The sequence below is a fragment of the Odocoileus virginianus genome, chromosome 8, assembly GCF_023699985.2.
Source record: "Odocoileus virginianus isolate 20LAN1187 ecotype Illinois chromosome 8, Ovbor_1.2, whole genome shotgun sequence".
Taxonomy (NCBI): domain Eukaryota; kingdom Metazoa; phylum Chordata; class Mammalia; order Artiodactyla; family Cervidae; genus Odocoileus; species Odocoileus virginianus.
The window spans coordinates 22,883,084-22,909,409 of NC_069681.1; the positions used below are offsets into that span (position 1 = coordinate 22,883,084).

Below are 26,326 nucleotides of genomic sequence, written 5' to 3' on the forward strand. Positions count from 1 at the left end.
GACCTTCATGGAAAGGTTTCTCTGTGGCCAGACCACCTGTGGAATGGATAACTGGACACACCAATTTCATATATTTGAGAGTTTCATAATTTGAGATCTCAACATGTTAAATCTGAAATAACTGAAACAGTCACAGTTAAGCCTTGGAATCCATTAATATGGATTCAAAGAGTTGACACACATACATATTTCAAACACCTGAAGTGAAAATGTGACAGAAATCCAAATGTACTAACATCTTGTCTGTAGTGTGTCAACACAATCTGTTACAACTACACAGACAGCTTTAGTTCCTTATCTAAAGGATAGAGCCCTTATCTTTTAGGGCTCTAATGAGAAATGATAAAACGTCAGTAGCTCTGGTATCTGACTCCAGAGGCAGACTTCTAGTTAATCTATGCAACCAAAAGCTGACCAAATGGTTGGCTACTATTTTAAATATATTTTGCACATAATTATTTCAGTTGGGTGGATGACATACATTCAAAATACATAGCTTTCAGTATAAAAATGATGATGATAATGAAAATTATAGTCATTTTAGCCTGTAACAAAATATTTAAATACATGATCATATCATATCTGTTGCATAGAGCTCATGGCTGGCTGACTGAAAAAATCCATTTTTAAGTATTCTGAACTAATTTTTTGTATTTTCCTTTCTATGTCACTGTCATCAAATGCATGAAAAATATTTCAAGTCTTTTTCTTTCAATATCTTCTAACTGAGAAAGAACCCAACAACTCAATTTAAGATATTATGAATTGTATGAAATTAATCATGTTTATTTGTCTTTGTTGCTATGCAGCCAGTATTTTCAAGAAGTACTAAAGAAGGTAAAGAGCTTTAGTGCTGCAGTTGAAAATTGTAGATTTCTAGGTAGAATTCCTCACATAGGAAGTACATATTTCACTGGAACAAATCAAAGTCACTGGACTTCAGAGTTCATCTGGACATGAGAAGATACTAGATAATTACTATGAATTATTTCCTGTATGTGACTGCCTGAACTTATTACCACATCTGATACCTCAGTACCCAACAAAAACCAAAGGGGAAAAAAAGACATTTTCATTCAGGTTGTTTTTATGTAAACATCATTTATGTTCCACTTTCTATACTTTCAGCAACTAAAATTATAACCAAAGTTGTGGAACCAAAAATTAAAGTGATTGAAGGCAGTCTTCAGCCTATTATCAAAACAGAAGGTAAAAATCAATGTATACATGGTTCCTTAAAAATCCATGTAATAGACTGATTTCTATGAATGTACCTACATTCTTTTTGAAACTAACATGCTAAGTATTTCCGTATTGATGGCATGCTCATTTAACAGCAGAATGTGGAATGCAAGTTTATTTAGAAGAGTAGATGTGCATTCCTAATACCTTCAGTACATTTGCTTGTATTTGATTTCATTTGAACTTAATTTGCCATTGCATTAGCACTAGTACCCAGATACTCACTGAACAAATAAATTCTGAGCTTTCTTCCCTGCACCTGGACTCTTTCATAGTGTACTCTTTATAGCTGTGTTTCCAGTCTCCCCCATATCAATCTCTTTTATACTGTTACAAGGTGTTCCAAAAAAAGTGTGTACATTTTTTTTATTCAACAAACTCAGAGAGCACAGAAGCTGTATATTGAAGAAAACTTTTAAATTGTACATCCATACATGATATACTTTTTAATTAATCCTAGGAAATATGTAGTTGGTACAATGAATCAAACCTTAGAATCCTTAATTCCAGCCTTGAATATGTGTGCACATTTTACATGTTATTATATATAGTATTATATATTCTTATATGTATACATATATAATACATTAAATAGGCATGTATACTTATTTCCTGATGTATCATACTAGAATATTAAATCAGGTAACTTTTCTTTCTACCCCTACTGTCTGTGTTAGCCAACTCAAATATTTCCAATGCCCCTTTCATTCCATGTGTTTTAATAACTTCCAAAGGATCAGATCTTAAGAATTTTTATGTCCAAGTCTAGCCATCTTACTGTGGTGACTGGTCACAGAAAAAGACCAGGTTATCTTTTCATTATTCTGAAAGAATAATAGAACCAGTCTTCAAAAAAGAGAACAGATTATGTCATCAGTCAAATATTAAGAAAACTGTTAGTGTAATTATCTTTGACTTGGAAATTTCTTCTCATTTTATGAATTGAGATGGCAACTTCCTGAACACTTTTGACTCCTCTAAAAGTGAGTCATTCCTTAAAACTTAGACATTGGAAGTATGCATGTTAAAGTGTATTTCCTAGTAGTTATCTATATTTTAATACATTCCTAAAACTTAAAGTTGAGGTATTTGAAATCTGTGCTTTAGAAAAAAAAAATACTGTGCCTATTGTCATTTGAGCATTTGATTGCTCTTGTATAGTGATGAAGAGAACTTGGGGACTTCCCTGGGTGTTCAGTGATTAAGACTCAATGTTTTCATTGTGGCGGCCCAGGCTTCATCCCTGTTTGGAGAATTAAGATCCTGTAAGCCATGTAGCATGGCCAAAAAGATAAAGTTAAAATAAATAAAATTAGGTTGTTTAAAGAGAGAGAGAATTTGGTGCTTTAAGAAGTTAAATAACAGAAATTTTTGTTTAGAAAATATTTCTTGATCATTTTAATGAAAAAATAAAATGGTCCTTAATTTTAAAATTCTTGTACAATTTTTTAAAAATTAGATTCCCTAAAATCGTGTACAATCACTTGCACACATCTTTTTCAGTAGAAATCATTCAGATGCACTATTTTTATTTTCCAAGATTCATCTCTTTTCTTTCAAGCTTCTTCTTTCAACCCATCTACTACCTTCCCAATCTTTGTGAACAGGATTCTACTGTATTACTGTTTCTTCAGTTAGGAACACAATGGAGCATCAACTCTACTTGGGTTCCTCCTACAAAGGGAACTAAGATGAAAAATGAGATCATACCACCTGTGCATTAACAACTCTTCAGTTAAAAAAATTGGAAATTTGACTTTATATAACAGAATGAGGGAGACAAATATTAATACTTGCCTTGGCAGCCATCTATAATTGTGTCATCCTAGGATTGCTATTGGCATTTCCTTCTCACTGTTTAAACTTTTGCTGATTCATTGGTAACTCTTGAATTCTTACTACATATATTAGACTCCAATTTAGGATGTTTCTTACAAAAGGTACTTAACCAAATTTTAGAATTAGGAATAAATCAACTGAAATTCAATTCAGTAAATACTTATTGTACCCCTCTTGTGCTGGGTATTTTCCTAGGTGCCCGCCAGAGTAAATATGAAAAAAAAAAATTTGGTAGTAAATTCCTGCCTTCATAGAAATAAGGGTGGAGGATGTTTCTCAAATGCTAGTTGAGGCTCTTCTAAAAAAATGTCTACTTGGTTATTTTATTAAGTCACTTCCTGCTCTTAAACTCCTGAGCTATTCTTTCCCTTTGAAGTTTCCACACCTTAAAAACTTGGCCTTATGTTTTGATTCTCAATGTCCGTTGACCCCATAGATCAAATATCACGGTGTGAAATACTTATTGTTTGAAACAACTGTACTCTTGTTTCATTATTTTAGATCTTCCTAGACTATTTAATTCTGGGTAATGGTGTACATTGACAATTTCTGGACAAACAAATAAACCTTCTCAAAGATAAGGAAATATAGTTCCATTCAACTGTTAAAGAGTGTTACTCTATGAGTTAAATGTACTGAACTTCTCATCTAATTACTATGTAGTAATGTAGTAACTCAGCTTTCTAACATTCAAAATGATTTTCTCTTGGAGCAAAATCATTTTGCAAGTCAAATGTAACACAACTTTTACATTTGAAGGACTGATAACTATTAATTAGTAAATATTTCCAGCATTCACATAGAGAAGGTAAGTACTCCCATTTTCCCATAAAACCTGAAATTTGTATCTTAAAGGTAGGCCTAAAGTTGGGCTTTTCTGATGTTCAGTTATGCCCATTAGATAAAAAATATAAGATACTGAGTAGTTTAAAATTAAATTTAAAATGTAATAAGAAAAGAGAGTAATAGACATATTAGTATGTAAAGTAAGATCTACACTAGCTATCATTAGAGCAACTGAAATTTGTACATACTGTGTGATTCACAAAGTGTACTCATATATAACATTTTGTATGATCAGAATTTATAACTATGAATAGATGGATCAGTTAAACATTAGTTGAAATGCTAAAGCTGATGAAATTCATTTGAGTAGCACACTAATAGACCTAGGAGTCATTTGTTCTCCTAAATACTACTCAATCTGAAGACAATGGGAACTGTTTAAAACCGATTTCATAAAACCTGAAAGCACTTTGACATTTGAGCAACATCGATGTTGAAATAAATTTCCTGTTCTGGTAAATTTAAAGGACTGCATTAACATGATAATTTGTCTCCTAAAACGATGCCTCAGGACTCACAATACCAAAGGTCAAAATTGAAGGTGAACCTGAATTCAGACTGATTAAAGAAGGTGAAACGGTAACTGAAGTGATCCATGGAGGTGCGTTCTATTTCCTGTAGCCTACTTAGGATCACTTGAACATTTTGAAATTGTGCTGGTTTAAATATATTGAATACCTGATGTTTCCTCTTGACTTTTATACACATTGGTGGAAAGCTTTTATTAGTTATGGATTCTTATTAGCCAATCAATTAAAATATAGTTTACCTTTTAATGGATCTAGTTGGACTCGATTTTACCATTAAATCACCAGGTCCAACAAAACTGTCTTTACTTTGCATATGCAAGGATGATTATGAATATAATGAAAACAATCACATCAATACCAGATAACATGTTGGTCTTAGAAGAAAGAATGAACATTCTGTAAGACTAATAAGCCACAGCTAGGACTTATTATAAGTTTCCCATTCTAATGATGTGTAATTCCTTGGATTCTCCCTAAATGCTCATTCCACAGTCAGGAGACAAGTCTGACATGGAGTGTTAGCTTGACAGTTGGCTCTCTCCTTTACCCAAGATTCAGGACATGACTACTAGCTTTTGGACCTCTATTATCTGAATTTATTTGAGATATGTTCTCCAAATGATTATCATTGATTTCTAAATGGTATTACTGTGAGAAATATGTTTAATCATTAAAACGTCTAGCTTATGGCCATTTAGACACCATATGAGGATAATGCATTTTTTTCCCGCAATTTAGAGCCAATTATTAAAAAATATACCAAGATCATTGATGGAGTGCCTGTGGAAATAACCGAAAAAGAGACAAGGGAAGAACGGATCATTACAGGTAGTCTTTAATTCAATACTATAAACTCTGTGTGTGCACTCAGCGCAACGCTATGGACTGCAGCCTGCCAGGCTCTTCTGTCCATGGGATGCTCCAGGCTACTATGCCTGGATTACAAAAAGCAAATCACATTTAATCCTAAAACATCTCTATAAGAATCATCAAAGAGGCTTAAGTCATTTTCATGGTGGTTACTGAAGTTGTTCGTTTCTTTTTTGGTAGAAATAATACCAACTGTAAATATATAATCTATGTTTTCTCCTGAATTGGAAATTTGGGAGCAAATCTATAAGCATGCATTTTTATTATGAATACACATATGTATTATATAATGCATTATCTTCATTTTGCTATTTATTAATGAGTTACTAAATCCTAAAAGAAAAACCATTCTCTTCTTTGAATTTTCCACTAATCTTAAGGTCTACACACCAAAATATATGCAAGTTAGTATAAAACAATTTATAAATGATTTCAGTAAACCTCTGTATCAGTCTCCCACCAGTGAATTAGCATAAAATTCTGAATTCAGCCATTTTACAAGTATTTGTCTAAACAAGCAGTCAGCAACTATGGCCCATGCCATCTTTTAATACTTATGTAAATAAAGTTTTATTGGAACATGATGTGACCATTCATTTAAACAATGTCTATGGCTATTTTCACACTACAAGGGCAAAGTTGAATAGTTGCAACACCAACCATATGACCCATAAAGTCTAAATTACTCACTATCTAACCCCTACAGAGGAAGTGTGCCTACCCTTGTTTCAGGTCTTTCTGTAAACTGTCTTTCCTTTAGGTCCTGAAATAAAATACACTAGGATTTCAACTACAGGTGGAGAAACAGAAGAAACTCTGAAGAAATTGTTGCAAGAAGGTCAGTATGTCTAGAAAAATAGAATGTCACTTTTCCTAAGCTATCTATTTATATCAAATTCTAAAATAATCTTTGAGGCCTTTTACATTTTCTACTCTATCTCACTCCTTTGTTCTAGTTCCATACCAACACAAGAAAAAAAATCCAAAGAAAGGGAATGAAACTCAGATGATAGTCATATTGATGGTTTTGGTCTATATTTGTTATATACTGTTCAACAACTTTGTAAGAAAATTGGCTTATCAAAAAATAGCACTAAAAACCAAGAAAGAACCAAGTGTTGGTCTGGAATTTATTGTTTGGCAGATGCCATTATGTATCGCATCAAATCTCCAGCCTTTTTATTACATAAACCAATTTCTGCTATAAACATGTATCCTCTCAGAGGTCACCAAGGTCACCAAATTCATTGAAGGTGGTGATGGTCATTTATTTGAAGATGAAGAAATTAAAAGACTGCTTCAGGGAGGTTAGTAAAAGGGAAACAACTAACCCACTTAACAGGTTCTGATAACTGAGTTCTTCAGCTTTTTAAAGACTGATCATTCAGGTTTGTTTGTTTTTTAATTAGGTTAAAAAACAGAATCATGTCTGTCTTAACAGATTGATCGGGTCAATGGTGGTTAAAGTAAGAGGTATAAAGAAAGAATTACTAGTTTAAACAGTCTTTAAAAAGTTCAGTGGGGAGCAGTGAATATTTTTTTGCTCTGATACAGAAAACTGTAAGGATATTCTTAATGTGTGAAAAAGGGATGCTTTTAAAATTGGTAATTATTATACATGTAAATCCATGGCTAATTCATTTCAATGTATGACAAAAACCACTGCAATGTTGTAAAGTAATTAGCCTCCAACTAATAAAAATAAATGGAAAAAAAAAATAATAATACTAACCAACTGCCCTTTTTCATTTTATTAACTCAGTTTACTGGAAGTATATTTATATCTCATAATGTATCTAATTTGTATAACACATAGGTCCAGTGTCTTGATGGAAGGACTGCCAAAAATGTGGATATCCTTAACTTGCCAGGGACAATGAGAAATAAAGACTAAAGAATATTTTAATCATAAAAAAATAAAAAAATAAAATTGGTAATTATTAAAAGAAGCCTAAATTGAAATAATTTTTATATTTAAAAAAATGTATTCACTGCCCCCACTACCATAATGAAAGGCATGTTTATGAATTTTTTTTAAGTGCATAGAACTAGCAAAAAAAATTGCATTTAGCAATTTTATTTTCCAAAACTACATTCCCAGGAATGGGTTATCTGTTTCTTCTAACAGTTCAAGTGATAATCTATACCTGCAGCTATAAATTATTTTGCATATGAAATTAATTTTAATCTTTAAAATATGGAATGTTCTCTGTCTATGGCATTAAAAGGACCTACTTTTAAAAGGAAAGAAGAAAAAGAATTCAAAATCTTACACAAACTCTCAATGGCAATTACTCAAGGAAGTTTTACTAATTTCTAATTCATTTTATTAACAAAAATAGTACTTAAGAAATTGTTTTAGAGAAACAAGAATTTAAGTTTTTTAGAAAAACCAAATATGTTCTTTGAAATATACTGTGAATTAAGAAACACAACTTAAGTTTAGTGTTTATGCAAAGTATGTTTCCCATTACCTTTTATGCTTAAAATTTTAAAAATTATAGTACTATGTCCAAAAAGTTATAATTTCTTTTGGGACTGTATATATTTTTAGCAATTACTGTTTTCTTACTCTTTATTTTCACATAGGCAGAATCTCTTACATATTATTGATACTGTTCAGCAATAGTAAAAATAAATAATTTTTTTGAACCAGTGATTGAATTTCCCCTCAATAGAAAAATATGTGTCTGAAAAATACAAGACTTCCTTTCAGACTGCTGGGAGTATATGACACTCCCAAAGCCACAGTAGAACCAGTTTCCTATAAGCTGTAATACAAAATTTACTTATCTACATCTAAATGCTTAACACTCTACTAGAAAAAGGTAGGGATTTGAGTGAAGAAATGCAGACATTATGAAAATTAAGTTGAATTCTTTTTTTTTCAGTCCTTGCCATAGTAAGCAGCTTTGTAGAATGGCAGTGCTTTTTAGAGAATGAACCGACTAGTAGTTGCACTTGTATATATTGTTTTAATTTATTTAGACTTAAACTTCAGGTAAGTATGTTTTCCTCCCCTTCAATACGCCCCTGTTATCAAGTCCATTATAAACAACGAACTGAGTTTTGAAGAATAACTTCGGCCAAAAGAAGATAATACCTGTTACAAGAATAAGATATTCTAATTTTAATCAATAGAAATAGAATCCTTCATTAATTCTGGTTTCTGTTCATCCCAGAGGTTGATTCCTTTACCTTCCAGTGTTTGTTTTCTCTACATACTTATAAAGCATTCGTTTTGTCAATGTCACAACATAAATTTTTTAATAGCTTTTTAAAAAGATGTTATATTTTATATTGGAGAATAGCCAGTTAACAAAGCTGTGATAGTTACAGATGCGTACTCAGCAGAGCTGTGCCATAAATATACATGATTGAGTCATGCATATACAAGTATCCATTCTCCCCCAAACTTCCCTCCCATCCCGGCTGCCACATAACATTGAGCAGAGTTCCATGTGCTATACAGTAGGTCCTTGCCACAGCATACATTTTTATCAAAACATTTCCAAGGATTCTTTTCTCATAAGGAAGACAACATGAGTGGTATAGTTACTAACACCTGGACATTAACTGGACATTCTAGTTTTCTTTTTTCCAGCCCTGTAAAACCGTTGGGTCAACACTGAATAACAAGTGTCCTCTTGTCTAGATCCCAAGAAACACCAATGAAGCTGGTGTGAATAAAGATTATGTCATGCAAGACAGGCTTTTTTTTTTCTTTCAGAGTATTGATAATTGATCTATATCTAAACTATGATCTTCATCTCAAAGCTTGTAGTTTTCTATCTGAACTGCTCATTTTGTGGTATATACAGTACATTTTGATGAATTGAATGTATTCCTCAATCATTTAGGTCATACTTAAAAACTTGGCTAGATGGTCAATTGGGTACTAATATTATGATTTGTTATTGAAACACTCCCGACCCCTTAACTAAAAATTCTTCTCAAAAATGTGTACAGTTGTTCACTCTTATCTTAGATAGAACTACATTTACTGAAACTACTGAAGTAATTAAGGGAAAATTGCAGAAAAGTAGGCTTTGGAGAAAGGAACAACAACAAAAAGCTGTTTGAGGTTTTGATAAATCTGCCAGTACAACATTTAAAGATTTATGGCCTCTGTATGGAACAGAGGATCAGGTCCTAGGTCTGGCTTCCAATCTGGGCTCCCACTTGAACTTAAGTAAACTTATGTGTTTCTGCCTTGTTTTCTTAATCTGGGAAGTGGGAATGGTAATGTTACCTACATATAAATGAACCAATATATGAATAGCAGTTGGAATAATGTTCACTGCATAATAATAATGTTCTCAGTGATGTTAGCTACTATCAGGATTATGGTCAATTCACACTAATATGGCCAACAAAGTAATATTTTATGCTCTACGTTAAATTTACAAAGTCATAGTTATATAAAAATACAACAATCTTGCAGATAATTGAGTGGAAACACTTTGCGTGTTTAAGGAAACATGGTGGGGAGGGGTATTTTCGTGGGATCATTCCAATGATTGGTTTACGTTAACACTTTTGCTTCTCTAAACAGGACATACAAGTGTCATTCAGTTTGAAGTGGTAGAGAGCCACTGAGAGAAAATCTGATTTTCTGCATTTTAATTAAGCTTTTCTTCAAGAGATATTTGTTTGCCACAGTGAATATTTCTTATTTTGATTTTGTCATAGCCAAATAGGAATAAATTAACAAGTTAGTTAATTAGATGTGCATTAATCAGATGCTGCCAAATTTAGAAAAGAAAATTGAGTGTAAGAGCTTGTTTTCAAAAGAAATGTTGAAATCTTGTTTTAAGTTGCATGATAAGGGCTCTTTGGAATTTAATAAGTCCATTTCATACAATGATTTCCATCTTTTCTTGACAATATGCTATAAGCCATTTTTTGTGACCAAATAAACCTGAAGTTAAGGGAAATATATCAGTTGGAGCGTACTCTGTAATTCAGACTTTTCTATCTCACCTAAACTCTCCCCCACTATCCAATCTGAGGAGGTTTTCCATAGTTCTGCATTTTATTATAGTATTAATGCATATGGTAAATGGTTATGTAACTTATATCCAGGCAGAATAAAAAGACATGCTGGAAATGTGCTATGTAGGCAGAAACCGAATTCTTCAAAAAACGCTTAATATTTCCTTCTTTTTTTTAAAATTCTTGACATTATATAGCCAAAAATGCTGTTGGTGATAGTTTCATGTCTTACTTTTATGAGATTTCAGAGAATTGAAAAAAATGTATTTGTATATCATAGAAAAATGTTTACTTCATTGTTGAGTACAGATAATATATAAAAATCAAGAAGTCAAACTTTGGAGAAAAAATAAAGAAGGTAAGCAGAGAAGCGAAGTCGCTATAGGGACCATATTTATTCCTTGATCTCAAATGTCCAACAACAGAATGAAAATGTGAATTTCAGTCGACCAAGTGGTCTTGTCAATAAGTTAAAAGAAAAAATAAAGAATTGGGAAGTATTTTGCAACTGTAACAACAAAGCACTGCATTATTATGAACACTTGAAATTCTAAAATATGAACTCTTATTTTTTTTAACTATTTAATTTTTAAATGGTCTTGGATTGGAACTCGTTTCAGGAATTGAATTGGTACACACTGCTTGAATTGCTTATTGGCATATTTCACATATTAAAAGTTAATGAAAATTAACTTACAGTGGGAATTTTATAGAGGCAGAAGTCTGATATATCACAAATATGAATGACTATGAGAAAAATGAGTGCTTATCTCTGGGAATATACTTCTGCTAAACTTCATAGGAGAGTAGACATCCTTTCATCATAAAGTGATGCTTTTTATAAAAAAGGATGAAAAAGTCATGTAAGTCACTTATTCCATGCAAAAATAGAATACCATCCAGGGCTCCACATACCATAATAAAACAACATGTTTTGCAAAAATAGTAAACATTCATTATGATATAAGGAAAACAAATGTCTGTTGCCAATTTAAGTGATGTTTATTTAAAACTTTACACTTTTCTGCTAAACTATGTTTTCCTGTCTCATGTTAGCCATAATTTCAAAGTATTTTTAACTACAACTGTTTAATTTCAGACACACCTGTGAGAAAGATACAAGCCAACAAAAGAGTTCAAGGTAAATATATTGATTATGGTAATTTGCATAAGTGGCACACCTGTTACATTAAGACAAAACAAAGGAGAGTATTTTATTTTTTATTTTTTTTATTTTTTTTATTAGTTGGAGGCTAATTACTTTACAATATTGTAGTGGGTTTTGTCATACATTGACATGAATCAGCCATGGATTTACATGTATTCCCCATCCCGATACCCCCTCCCACCTCCCTCTCCACCCGATCCCTCTGGGTCTTCCCAGTGCACCAGGCCCGAGCACTTGTCTCATGCATCCAACCTGGGCTGGTGATCTGTTTCACCCTAGATAATATACATGTTTCGATGCTGTTCTCTTGAAGCATCCCACCCAAAGGAGAGTATTTTAATACACTTTATTTTGAGCAAAGTATTTTGATGATATGAATCAGAAAATAAATCTTTCATATCACTCACTGTTAATAAAATGTAAGAAAAGCAAACATTAAAGGAAAGAAAATTATACTGTTAAATATATTGAACCACTGTGGTAGACTAAAGTAGAGTTAATTTGAAAAGAAATCCTTGAATACCAAAGTTGAGTAAAAATAAGTTTCAGGGACACCTGAACTCTATGAAACTATTATTTAAGATGAAGCTACAGTTTGAGACAAAAATAAATTCAAAGCTATATGTACTGTACACTTATAGGAAATGATTAATATATCTATATACAAAATGTTGATATAATGTGTAGGTTATATACATGTATATATCACCTATGCATTATAACTTTCTTTATAATTTCATTTATGTACATGTTCTTATCTTCCACTTAGGATACCTTATATTCTGGTACAATCAAATATCAAAGATTTCCTTTGTGGAACTTAGAATTACATACTAATAGTCAAAAGAAGTTGCAAGGCTTATAAATGCATTATAGGCATATCTGATTTTAACCTAGTCCAATATAGACATTTGAAACTAAAGACTCAATTGTACAAATAATTTTTAACTGAGAACTTTATCTTGGATTTCTTTTAAACATGCAAAATCATCCAAATTTTCTAAAGAAATAAAGCATAACTTTATTATGTTCATATACCTTTGATCAAAAGATGATTTGGTTTTGTCATAAACAGAATATTATTAAGAAAACATAATTTAGCATTTATTATAATAACAAATAATAGTATTTTAAAGATATAATTATGCATAAGATGGGGCTTTGCTGATGGCTCAGTTATAAAGAATCTGCCTGCAACGAAGAGATGCAGGTTCGATCCCTGGGGCAAGAAGATCCCTGGAGGAGGGCATGACAACCCACTCCAGTGTTTGTCTGGAGAATCCCATAGACAGAGGAGCCTGGCGGGCTACAGTCCACGGGGTCGCAAAGAGTCGGACACAACTGAAGCCTCTGAGCATGCAGCCATACACATGAGTTAAATATCATATTCGTAAACACTATAATTTCATCCCATTCACAATCTATATTCTCTGCCTTCTTCCTAATCAGGATCCAGAAGACGATCAAGGGAAGATCGTCCTCAGTGAAAATCTGGACACCAGACAACAAAGTTTATACAACCCTAAACCAACAACCTGGTCTTAAAGGAAAAATATGAAAGCCACTTTGATGTGAAGAAATGAGCCAAGACAAAAGAGCAATTGTTGAACAATTCTGAATGCAATAACTTTTTTTTTTTCCTGAATGAGAAACATGAGGGAGATTGTGGGTTTAGCCTCCTGTGGGATAGAATCTAAGGGAAACATAACACCTTACAGACTTTTACATCTTGACATGAAGAGTTCCAGCTGACTTTGGAATCCATGAGAGAAAATCCTTGTCAGTGGATTCAATGCAATTCAAATCTCCGAGTTGTGACCTGTTATCCCATTGAGAAGATTGAACCTTGAATTTACATATGGAGACATAAAATGCATGCAAGGAGTTACCTCTCCATGGGAAATGGATAAATAAAAATGGGTGCTCAGTATTAAAAAATGACAAAACCAAAACTTTTACATCAAAAAGCTTTGCACATTTCTAATAAAATGTGGGTTTACTGGCAAATTATATTATTTCTGCAACTTAATTTTGTACTCTTGAAATGTTTGTCTTATGCTTCTTGCAATACATATTTTTTATCTCAAACATTTCAATAAATCCATTTTTCAGGTATAAAGACAATTATTTCAAATGGGTAATTCAAAAAAACTCAAGGTTTACGTTAATAAGAGATTTGGACTTGGGAACAGGACTTTATACCTCTTTTTTTATATATATAACAAATACTCATTAAAGGAAATTGAATGAATTTAGTGTTTTTTGAATTTTTAAAACTATTATGATACATAAATAATCATTACACAGTGAAGCAATAATTAAACATCAACTGAGTATATAATATAAACCCTGAACTGTGCTAAGTTGTGAGGATTCAAAAGAGGAATGAGACAACTACTGTTTTCAAAGGGCTAAAAGACAAACCAGTAACGCACAATGTACCATGGACTTAGAGAAGAATTAACAGCACTACAGCAACACAAACACTTCAGTTAATTATTCCTAGGCTTAGGCTAACTTAGAAGGAGCCAAAGAGATGCCTTTAACCAAGACTTGAAGTAACATAAGTGTCCATTTCATGACAAAGGAGAAGAAAACGATTTGTTTGCTGAGAATGATCAAGATATCTGTTTGATCTACTCAGATCTCAACAAATGTCATCCTTATCTTGGACCAGAGATAAGAGCAGCTAGGGATCAGAATCCACACTGCTGAGAAACCAACTTGACATAGCTTGATAAATTACACCATGTGTTGAAACTTAGCAATCAAAAGACTGTAAAACTGAGGAAAACCAAAACAAAGATATCTCTTGCTTCAGAGGCTCAGTACTAGAGTACTACTAAAGGACCTGGAGAGATCTGAGGTAGCTGAAAAGCTTTGGTTCTTTGAGCAGCAATTGAGGTAAGGAAGTGAGGTGTTAAGTTCTAACGGTACGACTGACTGAGGAATTGCTATATAGCATGGGTTTTCCAGAATGCTATCTAGTTTAGATAGTGGCGAGATTTATGCCCAGAACTTAAGAGCCCTTGCCAAGAAATAAAATGTCCTACCAACTCAGTACTCGGATAGACATCTTTGGACTTTGATTTCAGCTGGACAGACCATTGCCATGACTTAACCAAAATGATTAAAAGGAGGTGGCGCTTTGTAAAGTGGCGCTGGTGGAATATACTAAACTAATATCAAGATAAATGGCTGTTCTAACCAGACAGCATATTGTTAATAACCTTCTGGAAGATCACAGATTGATTGCATGGAACAAAGAGTACGTGGATTCATTCATTTCACTCCCTTCAGGGTTTGCTTTTGATAATGAGCTGAGTATTACAGAGTTTGACTTTGAACATGGTCATCATACACAGTAGAGATGAACTTGAGGTTGTTTTAAAGACTGCCACCTTTAAGTTCTAAGGCCCTGCTTTTTAAATTTTTTTTGTACCATTGAATAAAAAAAAAAATTAGTATTTGCTAAGCATACATACAAAAATCTAGCATATCTCTGGTAAAGGATAGCCAACTGACACATGTAAATATATTTAAAGATAAAATTTAAAGACAAATTATTGATAAAATAGAAATGAACAACACAAGTAAAATGACATAAGGTTAAACTATATGAAGATAAATCATTTAAAACCACAAAATAAGAATTTAAAATAGATAAATAATAAAATAAATATCCTGCCAGAGCACTTTCTACAAATGGAAGCTGCAGAATAGTATATGCTGTTATACACAATATTTATTCCTTTAAAAATTCTGAAGTTTTATTATCTCCAGTTCTATATGAAAAATATGAGGCTCAAGAAATTTGTATCACTTTTCTTATTTCTTTTGCACTGTACTCTTACATCAGGCCATCACTCAGCTTACCACATGTTCATTACGCAACAAGCACAACTTGAATAAAACAAACAAACTTGTTTTTTGAAATTGTGCTTACTCTGCACTGCTTGATTTCAGCTCTTTTTCTAACCATCCTCTGCATAAGTAGCATTGAATTTAAGGTTGAATTTTAAAATAACCCCTCTAGTTAAGTCTGGTGAACAAGGTTTTCCACACTAAGTTTGAGAAATAAGCTCTATAGAGATTTCTGTTGAGATCACGGTATCCAAGCAGCCACTGATCTACTTTTCGTCACTACAGATAACAGCATTTTCTAGACCTCTACATAAATTGAATCATATAGTATGCATGGCTTCTTTTTCTGGCTTTCTTTTCTCCTACATTAATATGTAGGAGTGAAATGGTAGGATCATAGGAAAGGTATATGGTTAAAGTTTTAGGAAACTGACAAATACTCCAAAGGCCTTCTATTGTTTTGCATTCCCACCAGAAATATCTGAGAGTTCCTATTTCTCTAGCCAACACCTGCCATGGTCAGTCTTTTTAACTGTCTCTATGCTAAGAGTGTTATAGTGATCTCATTGTGGTTCTAGTGTGCATTTCCCTAATGTATGCTTTCCATCTGCTTATTTAACATTTATATATCTTCTTCGATGAAGTATCTGTTCAAATTTTTTGCCAATTTTACTATTTTTTCTTTTAAAACTTTATTTATTTATTTATAGCCGTGCTGGGTCTTGATTGCCGAACAGGCTTTTCTCTAGTTGTGCCAAGCACAACTCCAGGTGCATTTCGCAGGCTTCTCATCGTGGGGGGCTCCTCTTGTTGCAGGGCATGGGCTCTGGAGTGTGCTGGCTTCAGCAGCTGTGGCACGGAGCTCGGTTGTGGTTTCCGGGCTCTAGGGCACCGGTTCAGTAGTTACGGCGCACAAGCTAAATTTCTCTGCAGCATGTGAGATCTTCCTCGGTCAGGGATCAAACCCCTGTCTCCTGCGCTGGCAGGTGGATTCTTTATCACTGAGCCGCCAGGGAAGCTCGCCAATTTTAATTGGTTTGCTTTATTTACAAAAAAAAATTACTCTTTGAGTTTTGAGAGTTTCTAATATATCACAGATACAAGTCTTTTATCAGCTAGACAAGATGTAAATATTTTCTCCCTATATGGGACTTGTCTTTTCACTCTCTAAGCATTGTTTCTGAAGATACCAACACCTACTTTATCTTTTATCTTTTTTTTTCTTTCACAGATTGTACCTAACATCTTTCACAGTGCTGTATCTAAGAAATCTCTTATTAACCAAAGGTCATAAAAATTTTCTGGTATGTTTTCTTTCAGAAGTTTTATTATAGTAAGCTTTTACATTGAGATGTGTTATCCATTTTGAATTACTTTTTGCTTGTGGTACAAGGTTTGAATCAAGGTTCTTTTTTCCTATAAAAAGCCAATTATTCCAGCACCATTTTCTGAAAAAAAACTATCCTTTGTCTACTGATCAGCTTTTATGCCTTTGTCAAAAATCCATATATTTGTGGATATGTTTCTGTTTATTTTTTCTATTCTTTTTATTCTGTTCCATTAATCTTTGTCTATCTTAATTGACATGTCACACTGACTGTATTAAAATAGATTTAAAATACTATTTCCTATGTTTGTCTGTATTGTGTTTTTATTTTCTATTTCACTATTTTCTATTCTTATCTTTATTATTGTCTTTCTTTTGCTTTATCTGATTTTACTTTGATCTTGATTTTCTAGTTTTCTAAGGTAGAAGCTGAAGTCATTGACATAAAAACTTTCATTTTTCTAATACCATAGTTGAGTGGTATAAATTCCCCCACTAAGTATTGCTTAGTGATATCTAACAAAATTTCACTGCTTAATTTTTATTCTACTCAAAGTACTTTCTAATTTTCTTTCTAAATATGTTTTAAAGGTCATTTTTAAAAGAAATTGAATAAGAAAATATTTATTTTCAAGTGTAGTGATTATTTCTTATGTTCTTTGTTCCTTTGTGTAGATCCATATTTCCATCTGGTATCATTTTCCCCTTGGTAACATTTCTTTTAGTGCAGATCTACTGGTGATAAATTGAATTTTTCTTGTGAAAAAAAAAAATCACTATTTTGTCTCTGTTTTTGAAAACTATTTTTGCTACATACGCAATTTGAGATTGACTGTTTTTTATTTATAATGCTTTCAATTCAGTCGCTTAGTTGTGTCCAACTTAAAGATGCTATTTCACTGTTTTCTTGCTTGTCTTCTGTTTATTTGCTCTGTATGTAACATGCTTTTTTTTACCTCTTTGCCAGTGTTTCTGAAAAACTTGATTATGATGTGCATTGGGGTGGTTTTTTTCTTGTTTTTGTTCCTAGGATGTATTGAGTTTCTTAGATACGTGATTTTAAAATTTTTATCAAACCTGATTTTTTTAACCCAGTATCAATGTTTTATTCTGTCCCCTCCTTTTTGGGATTCTAATTACATATATTAGACTACTTTTAAGTTGTTGTACAGCTCACTGTTCCTCATTTTTTAATTATTTTTTTCTCTGTGTGCTTTTATTTTGGAGTTTCCACTTTCATACCTTCATGTTGATTAACCCCTTTCTTCCACAATGTGCAATTTGACCCTAAATCTATCCCCTGAATTTTTCATTTCAGAAACTATAGTTTTCATCTCTAGAAGTTCAATTTGGCCTTTTTTTATATATCTCACATGTCTCTCCATAACTTTCTGAACATATGGAATATAATTATAGTAACTGTTTCAAAGTCCTCTGCTACTGGAACAATGTGCCAGTTCTGAGTCAGTTCAATGGGTTGAATTTTGTCCTCATTATTCTCCATATATGCCTGCTTTGTTGCATGCCTAGTAAACTTTGATTGGTTCTCACACACTGTACTATTTTTTTGTTGGGTGCTAGATATTCTGCATTCCTACAAATATTCTTGAATATAGTTCTAGGATATAGTTATGTCTTGGAAACAGTTTAATCTATTTGGATCTTACTCCTAAGATTTGCTAGGCAGTGCCCGATCTGTGTAGTCTGAGGCTAACTATTACTGCCATGTAGCCATGGTCATGTTGAGTTCTGTCCCAGTGCCCAGTGAATTATGACATTTTCCAATCTGACTGGTGGGAACGGGTGTTTTTCTAGGCTCTTTTGAATGTGAGATACTGTTTCTGCTAATCTTTTCAAATGCTTGTTCCCCCTCTGGTCTCTATTTGTTTTCTAATGTAGCATGGCTAATAACTATTATTTAAAATTTATAATCAATTATCTCAAAAATGTTCTAATATTTCTAACCACATGCTGATGATTACTTTGCTGAATACTCGTTGGAAGCCCTCTGCATTTCTCTCAAGTTCTCTCTCTGCAGCTGTGTCCTCTGTGCTGTGAACTCTAGCCTTCTTAGTCTCCCTGCAGTCAGCTCCCTCTCATCGCTTCGTGACCCAGCTAGTCTCCCCTCTGGACTCTTCCTTCCTGCACTGCAACCTGCAGCATCTCTCAGAACAGAACTCTGCAACAATCACAGAGCTCACCTTGCCAGTTTCCTGACTCTGAGGCATCACTGACATTTGTTGCCTGATATCCAGGCCCCATTCCTGAATACCGTTCTTTGGAAATTTTACTCTGTTTTTTTTCCAAATTATTTTAGTCAAGAGAGTAAATCTTATCCCTACTATCCCATTTTTCCCCTACAAGTATAAGATTGACTCTAATTTAATTTAGTTATATTAATTCCATTTCATAATCTTATGGTTATCATTTATACTTTAACTTTAAATAGGAGCAGCCAACTGGAAGATGCTAATCATAAGAAAAGCCAGATGGAAATGTGTTGATAGGATGCACACAGACCTATCCTGAGTAACAGGAGAAGAATTTAAGATGAAGTCTCTTATAGCTACTATCATTGCTATGCACATGCACTCATATATTAGACACTGATAAGGAGCTGTCTATGGAGAAGGGAATGGCAACCCACTCCAGTATTCTTGCCTGGAGAACCCCATGCACAGAAGAGCCTGGTGGGCTACAGTCCATGGGGTCATAAAGAGTCGGACATGACTGAGTGACTAACACACACACAAAGAACTAAGAGAAAATGGTAGCTGAATTTTATTTACTGAGATTTCTTTTTTATGTTCATCTTAACATATATGTCTTCTCATTCATCACTGACTCAATGCACATGAGTCTGAGCAAACTGAGGGAGATGGTGAAGGACAGGGAAGCCTGGTGCGCTGCAGTTCATGGGGTTGCAAAGAGTCAGACATGACTTAGCGACCGAACAACAACAAACACTGAGAACAGTATTTCTTAAAGGTTTCAGCACTTATTTAGATTAATTGAAAATAGCCTCATTGTCTTCACTTCTGAGAATCTCCAGAAGGCCTTACAAAACATCTGTTAAATATTCATTGATGAGATTTCTATGCAATATGAGAAAAGATTAGTAATTTTGTAGCCAACCTAGGTTCCAAAAACAACACTTGAAAAACTTAGACCATATGTGAATAAGGCTGTTAGATGACTTCCATTTATAATGATAAAGTCATTAACTAATGGATTTCTTAAACTTAAATGAGGTCTCAGAAAAAGTTTTGGAAACACAGAAAAAAATCTGAAACATACAAGGTAGTTCTGGAACTTCAGGAAAGATCAAAAATTTCCATAATTACAATAAATTTCAAGGGGTTGGTATGAATAATTAGCTTGAAAATATAAGATATACTCCATGTCAATTTAAAAATCAGACAGAAACAAGGTCAATAAACAATGTGTAAATTAAAGATCCAGCTTAGTTGAAGGAATTTTAATAAGTCCTTCCTCAATTAATTATTCCTAAAAATTAGTCTCAACTTAATTCAGTTAAACTTTAGAAACTGTTTATTAGGCTAAGTCTCTATTATAAAATCAATTTGTATTTTTTTCTTAATGTGGCAGAAAAATACACCATCTGGTTTTAAAAAACTGAAATAATAATTTATCCTGTTCCAGGAGAATTCAATTAAAATTTTTCTTCAGTCCATTATGTATCACCAACATCTGAGTTTCAAATATTTGTGCCACAGTTTATATTTGCTTATCTTTTACCATAATATAATGATCATCTCTCACACCCTTGCGGGGGTCAAAGTACAAAGCCATCGAAGACAGCAGAGAACCTGCTGCAACCAAAAATAGGTACTACATTGTTATCTCTGCAGACCCAAAGCTGCTCTCTGATATTCATCATCTTCTTAGCCACTGTGTAAATACATCTTCAGGAAAATGAGCATAAAAAGCAAATAAAATCCCTGGGTCTTGTTTCTCTATGACAGTTTTGTCTAAGCAATTTTATTGCCAAACATAAGAACTGTATTGGAAAAATTAATGCAAGGGGTAGGAAAAGCACAGCACTTAACACCTCTTTTACCCTATGCATTTTTTTTCTCCCATAGCATTTATCAGACTGAAACATACTACAGAATTTATTGATAATATTTAATGTTTATTATATATTCCCCTTCCCTCACTAGAATATAAACTCCGTGAGGGTAAGGATCTTATCTGTTTTGTCCACAACTAGGTCCCTAATGTCTACACCTGGGCTTTTCCCATTCTAAGCTTTCAATAGCGAATTTGTGAATAAATCTATTTACAATAAGTGCAAAAATTTTTGGAAGAGATTACTCAAAATAGCAACAAAAGTAGTTTTACAGGTATTTTATAAACCCTTCATCATTTTCTATACTGTATACACTAACACTGATTTTTATAATCAGAAAATGTATTTTAAATGGATATGTGTGCACATTATTGAAAAGACATTGCTAATGGAATTTGTATGTAAATGAAGGAACATGTAAATCCTTATACATAAAACACAACACATACTATACATAATAAACACATATCACATATCCTTACACATGCCAGAGACTCAACTTTTTTTCAGACTTCTATGGATCTCCTCACTGCCTCATTTATTTATCACTGATTACAGTTCGTGATGATTTAGTTATTCTTGCCTTTCTTCTCATTTTTTTCCCCTCAAATTAGCCCTGAAATATCTTCTCTTCACATATCCCTCTAATAATTTCTTCCTTTGAACACAACGCTTTTTTGTGCTTCACTCAACCTCCTCTGCCTACACTACACATACCATACAGCACACTTTCATGCTGTTATTTCTCATCCCAGAGTCTGCATGACATACAGCATTCACACTTCCTGATCAAGAAAGAGATCTACATTTCAGTCACGTGTGTACGATCATCGCCTTACACAAGGGCTGGTATAGACAATATAATTACCAAAAAAAGCAAAAATTAGGGGTCATGATGAAGTGTACTCTCCTTAATTACCTGTATTTTCAACTAGGAGCCTTTGCAGACCTTAAAGAAGATAGACATGCCCTTGCACAAGAGATGAACATCAAAGGGAGAATATTCAATAGGTATCTCTAATTCCTGGACTTAGTTTCCCAAAATGCCTAACATCATCTGCTCTGAATGAACCCTTTGTTTCATTCTTCTGGCCTCTCTGGTCATATACTCACTGTCTCTTTCACTGTTGTGTCATCATCTCATGCCTTTCTTCTAATGTTTCCACTTTTCTCACTCATCACTTGGTTATATTTAATATATATTTGTTCTCAAGGAACTCACAACGGTTCTCTTATGACTTTCTATTTCATACTTATAAGCAACCACCTCCCAGACAATCTGACATTTCTAGTGGAACCCAGAAGTTATACAATAAGAAGAATGATTTTTAAAATAAATAACACCTATTTGGCATTATTATATGACAGAACCTGTTCAGCACTTTGTATGAATACTCTTGACAATTCTAGAAGGGAGATATAATTGTTTTCTCTATTTTAGAGAAGAGGACATTGGGTCACAAAGAGTTTAAATGATTTGCTCAGATTAGCAAGAAGGAGAAATAGAATTTGAGTCCACATAGTATGGCTTTATAGCCTGAGCTCTAAATGATTTGATAGACTGAATCTCTTTTCTTAATTTTCCCTGAATCTGGTCTTGAATGCCATTACTATCCTTTGAATCTTTTTGATTTATTTTATGGATTATAGCAATAGTTTTTCAACTGGGCATTCTACTGCTAACATTTTTTGTCTTATTTCATATTTAAAAATTTTAAATGTTTTTTTTTCCTAAAACTCAACTCTGACGGCATCCCTCCATTCATTGCTTAGCAACTTTGAGCACTTTCATTTAACTATGGAAGTCTAAACTTTTATGCAGACATACACAATGCCCTTCAGATTAACCTAACCTCACACTAACCTTGACAAACACTAGGATATACCAACTTGACTGTACTACTCCTAAATATTTACCATGTTTCTTTCCACCTCATTTTGAAGGCTCAGCTTGAGTCCTATATTGTCCATGGCACCCCTCTTGATTTACCCAGGAAACCTTCTCTTCCTGTTCTGATTTCCTATACGACTTTGATGGAATCTCTCTTTTGTCACATGTTATAGCCAACCTTGTATCTCTCCTGCATTCATTCATTCAGCAAACATAAAGCTATATAGTTGTGCCAACTTTTCTACAAAACTTCAGATTTTAGAGAAAGTGCTACTTTTTTTCTGTAAGTGTGTTTCTCCTAGGTTGTATTTAATGAATGATGATTGAAATCAATATATTTATTTGCTCAAAATTTTACTGAATACTTGTCAACAATTTCTACTAAATCAAAGTTATAGTGCTTCCAGTTGTGAATTAGTCCAATTTCTCTCCATCTTGAATAGCCATTTTTAGACATTTAAGGCTGTAAATAAGACATCTGGAGGGAAGAAGTGGTCTCAGAATCTTCCCAAGCTCTTGTTCATCTGCACACATCTGTTGGTCATTATTAGTCATAAGAAAATGCCTGAGTTCACAAGTTTTATTTAAGTTCTCCTTCACAGTCTTTCTATATTAGTCAAAACATCATGGGATCCTATGTATACTAGTTCTTCCCATGTACAAGACCTTGGCTTCCTGCTGAATCTTCTTGCTCATTTTTATGTTGATAAAGTGGAAAAGTTCATGATCAATGTCAGATTGAACCCAGTTTTGGGAACTCTAGATGGCCTGTTTTTTTTCCTTCAGAAAAAAGAACAGTTAACACAAAAATATTACTTTGAAATTACCATTTGGGAGTTTTGAGAGATTATTTTATTTTTAATAGTGTATTGTTAGTGAACAATTACATTTGGCAATAATGATGGCCCTGTTATGAAACATACATCACTAACACAGACTCAATCACAAATATGAGCTCCTGACAATTCTGAAATTTGTAGAATATTATTCTACAAATACTTCAGTTGTTATTTATTCATAAGAGTAAATACTTTATTCATGAGAGTAAATAGTTGTCTCGTTTGTGGATAGAGTACATACAAATGCATGAACACAGAATTCAAAATGATATTAAGTTTAATGCAATATGCCGTTTCTTTCAATATTAGAGATCACTACAAATTGGAGTTCAGAAAAAAATTAAATGTTATGCTCTCACATTTTCTAATTGAATATTACACATTACTTTTTAAACTAAATTTTTTAGTTTTTAATTTTCATGTTTATATTATTCAAGATTTACTAGCTTTTAAACAACAGAAAAACCACTTATAATAAAATTATTAGTTTCTATACTAGTAAATATAAATAAATAGCCCCCAATTTCAGAAAAAAAGAGTTTCAGACCAAAACCTTAGGAAATGGAATAAGAAACTCAATGTGAATAAGCTCCAGCTCATACTGGATTTTTGCTTTTGTTTTTGGTTGTACCGATGGTATGGAACATGGTTACTGATAATATTAATCTAGAAGCCACAGAGAAAAGAATGGTTTTGTATTTCAGTCCCTAGGAAGGAGACCAACTGATCTTCCATGAGTTATGTGTTCACTCTTTGGACCAGTCCCTGTGGGCAGGACGATGTGGTAAGAAGAATGCATATAACTTCTCCCAACAAAAAGCTCCCACAATGACAACAGTGTGCAACATGCTGGGGACTTTTGGGCTCAAGTCAGCAGAGAAAGAGCAGGGCAACCCAGGAGAGTGATCAGGACAGTCCACGCTTCACAGAGAGGGTGAGGTTTGGATGAGCAACGTGGGAGCTTGATAGTGTGGTACCCTTTTAACGCATATGGTTAGGTAAAATTGAGCGCCGGGATATGGAAAGGATATCCATAAATGATAGGCCAAAGTTCTCTCAAAGGAGGAGATGAAATGTGCTGGAGGTTTCCATAGTTCCTCCCCCATTTGTCCCTGTAGTTTGCCCCTATCCTACACAGCAACAGCCTCTTTACCTGACATCCTTTGTATCTGCCTTCATTGTTTTTTCTAAACAGGCTTCCTTGATTCAGGGAAGGAAATGTGAGCCACAAAACTTTTTATTCATTCTCACATTCATATGAGAATTTATGACTCATATCTTTTAAAGCAAAATTTAATTTTTTAGAACTTAAATCACCCCTCAGAATATAAGAACCACATGAAAACATACATTAATTATGAAAAATCATCAAGGCCTTATTGAGTCCTTTTCATACCTATGGGTTCTTTATTTATACCCAGGTGATCTAAAAAAAATTACTATCAACTTCTTTTATCCTTCCAGCTATAAAATATTTTAATAGATTATATCATATAGTTTAAAGAGGAAATGATCTCTTCTAGTTTAGAAAATACTTGTTGGAATTTATTTTCAACACTCACCACCAAAAACATGAAATTTACCTTATTGACCAGAGGCAAATTTCTGAAGAACTACCAAATCTGTATTGTGTCACAAGCTGAGACTCACACCAGCAAGTATCTGCTTGATAGGATATTATTGCTTCTAATGAGTTTTAGACTTTTTCCCTAAAAATTGGCTCTGAAACATATGGCTTATGGTCACCACATACCTAACACAATAGCTAATTTTCTAATAACTAGGTTAATTATATTATAGAAGTTACAAATTATTTTATAATTATAACTATATTAACATTCTGTGCAAGATGGTTTTACTGGGTTGTTTTCTCTCACTTTTATCATGACAGTTCACCTGGATACCCTTATATTCTGGTGGTAAAAGCATAAGTAGAACCAGCTTTCCTAGGGATCATTTTGAATTAGAACCATGCCAATACTTTGGCCCAGTAATTCAGCTTGAAATAATTTATTTGAAGAAAATAATCAGAGAACAATACTAAACACTTGTTAAAATGTTTGGTACAGATTCATTGGTAATATTATAAATATATATTATAGTAATATAGAGGAAATAACCCTCACTTCAGACTTCAAGAGAATGTTTAAATTATGGCTATTAGAATAATATCCAGGCAGAAGAGGTTTGGATACAACTTTTTTGAAGACACTGGCAGAATGATCAGAAGAATGATAGAATAATCTGTTACACAACAGGTTACTACAAATAATATACAGCAGGGATCCATTTGAGTAAAATATATATGCATAGGCAAAAATAAAAGTTTTGGAAATATCTTAAAAATAATTATCTTTAGTTATAAAATTACATTTTTATGTTACAAAATTTTTACTATAAGGCATCATCCTAATATAGTTATAAAAATTAATTTTTAGCTATTTAATTTCATTCTCTAATATATTTACATGTACTCCTCCAAGTATGAATGAATGATTGGTGATGTTTTTGAAGGCAGAAGTAAAGACAGATAGGGAATATTTCTTCCAACTAACAAAAAAGAAGGTACAAGAAGAGCAGGTACTATTTCTATTTATGAAGACAATTACGGGGTGTGTGTGTGTGTGTGTGTGTGTGTGTGTGTGAGACACTCAGTCGTGTCTGACTCGGCAATCCCATGGACTGTGGCCCACCTACCTCCTCTGTCCATGGGATTTCCCAGGCAAAAATACTGCTGTGGGTAGCCATTCCCTTCTCCAGGGGATCTTCCAGACCCAAGGATCAAACCTGGGTTTCCTGCATTGCAGGCAGATTCTTTTAAT

General features: G+C 33.3%; 1 protein-coding gene across 6 annotated transcripts in view; it reads left to right on the top strand.

The window, feature by feature from the left end:
- The window catches only part of POSTN (periostin), a 35,665-nt gene extending 21,924 nt beyond the window's left edge, over positions 1–13,741 (top strand). Inside the window, exons 17-23 of one of the 6 annotated variants that reach the window (XM_070471317.1) lie at positions 1,129–1,209; positions 4,439–4,528; positions 5,196–5,285; positions 6,088–6,165; positions 6,551–6,634; positions 11,422–11,463; positions 12,940–13,741. In XM_070471317.1, the coding sequence (XP_070327418.1) occupies positions 1,129–1,209; positions 4,439–4,528; positions 5,196–5,285; positions 6,088–6,165; positions 6,551–6,634; positions 11,422–11,463; positions 12,940–12,977 (503 nt within the window). In that variant the 3' untranslated portion in view covers positions 12,978–13,741. The remainder of the gene's footprint in view (positions 1–1,128; positions 1,210–4,438; positions 4,529–5,195; positions 5,286–6,087; positions 6,166–6,550; positions 6,635–11,421; positions 11,464–12,939) is intronic. The other 5 variants (XM_070471318.1, XM_070471319.1, XM_070471321.1 and 2 more) reach the window with 5 other exon arrangements.
- Positions 13,742–26,326: the final 12,585 nt, after the last annotated feature.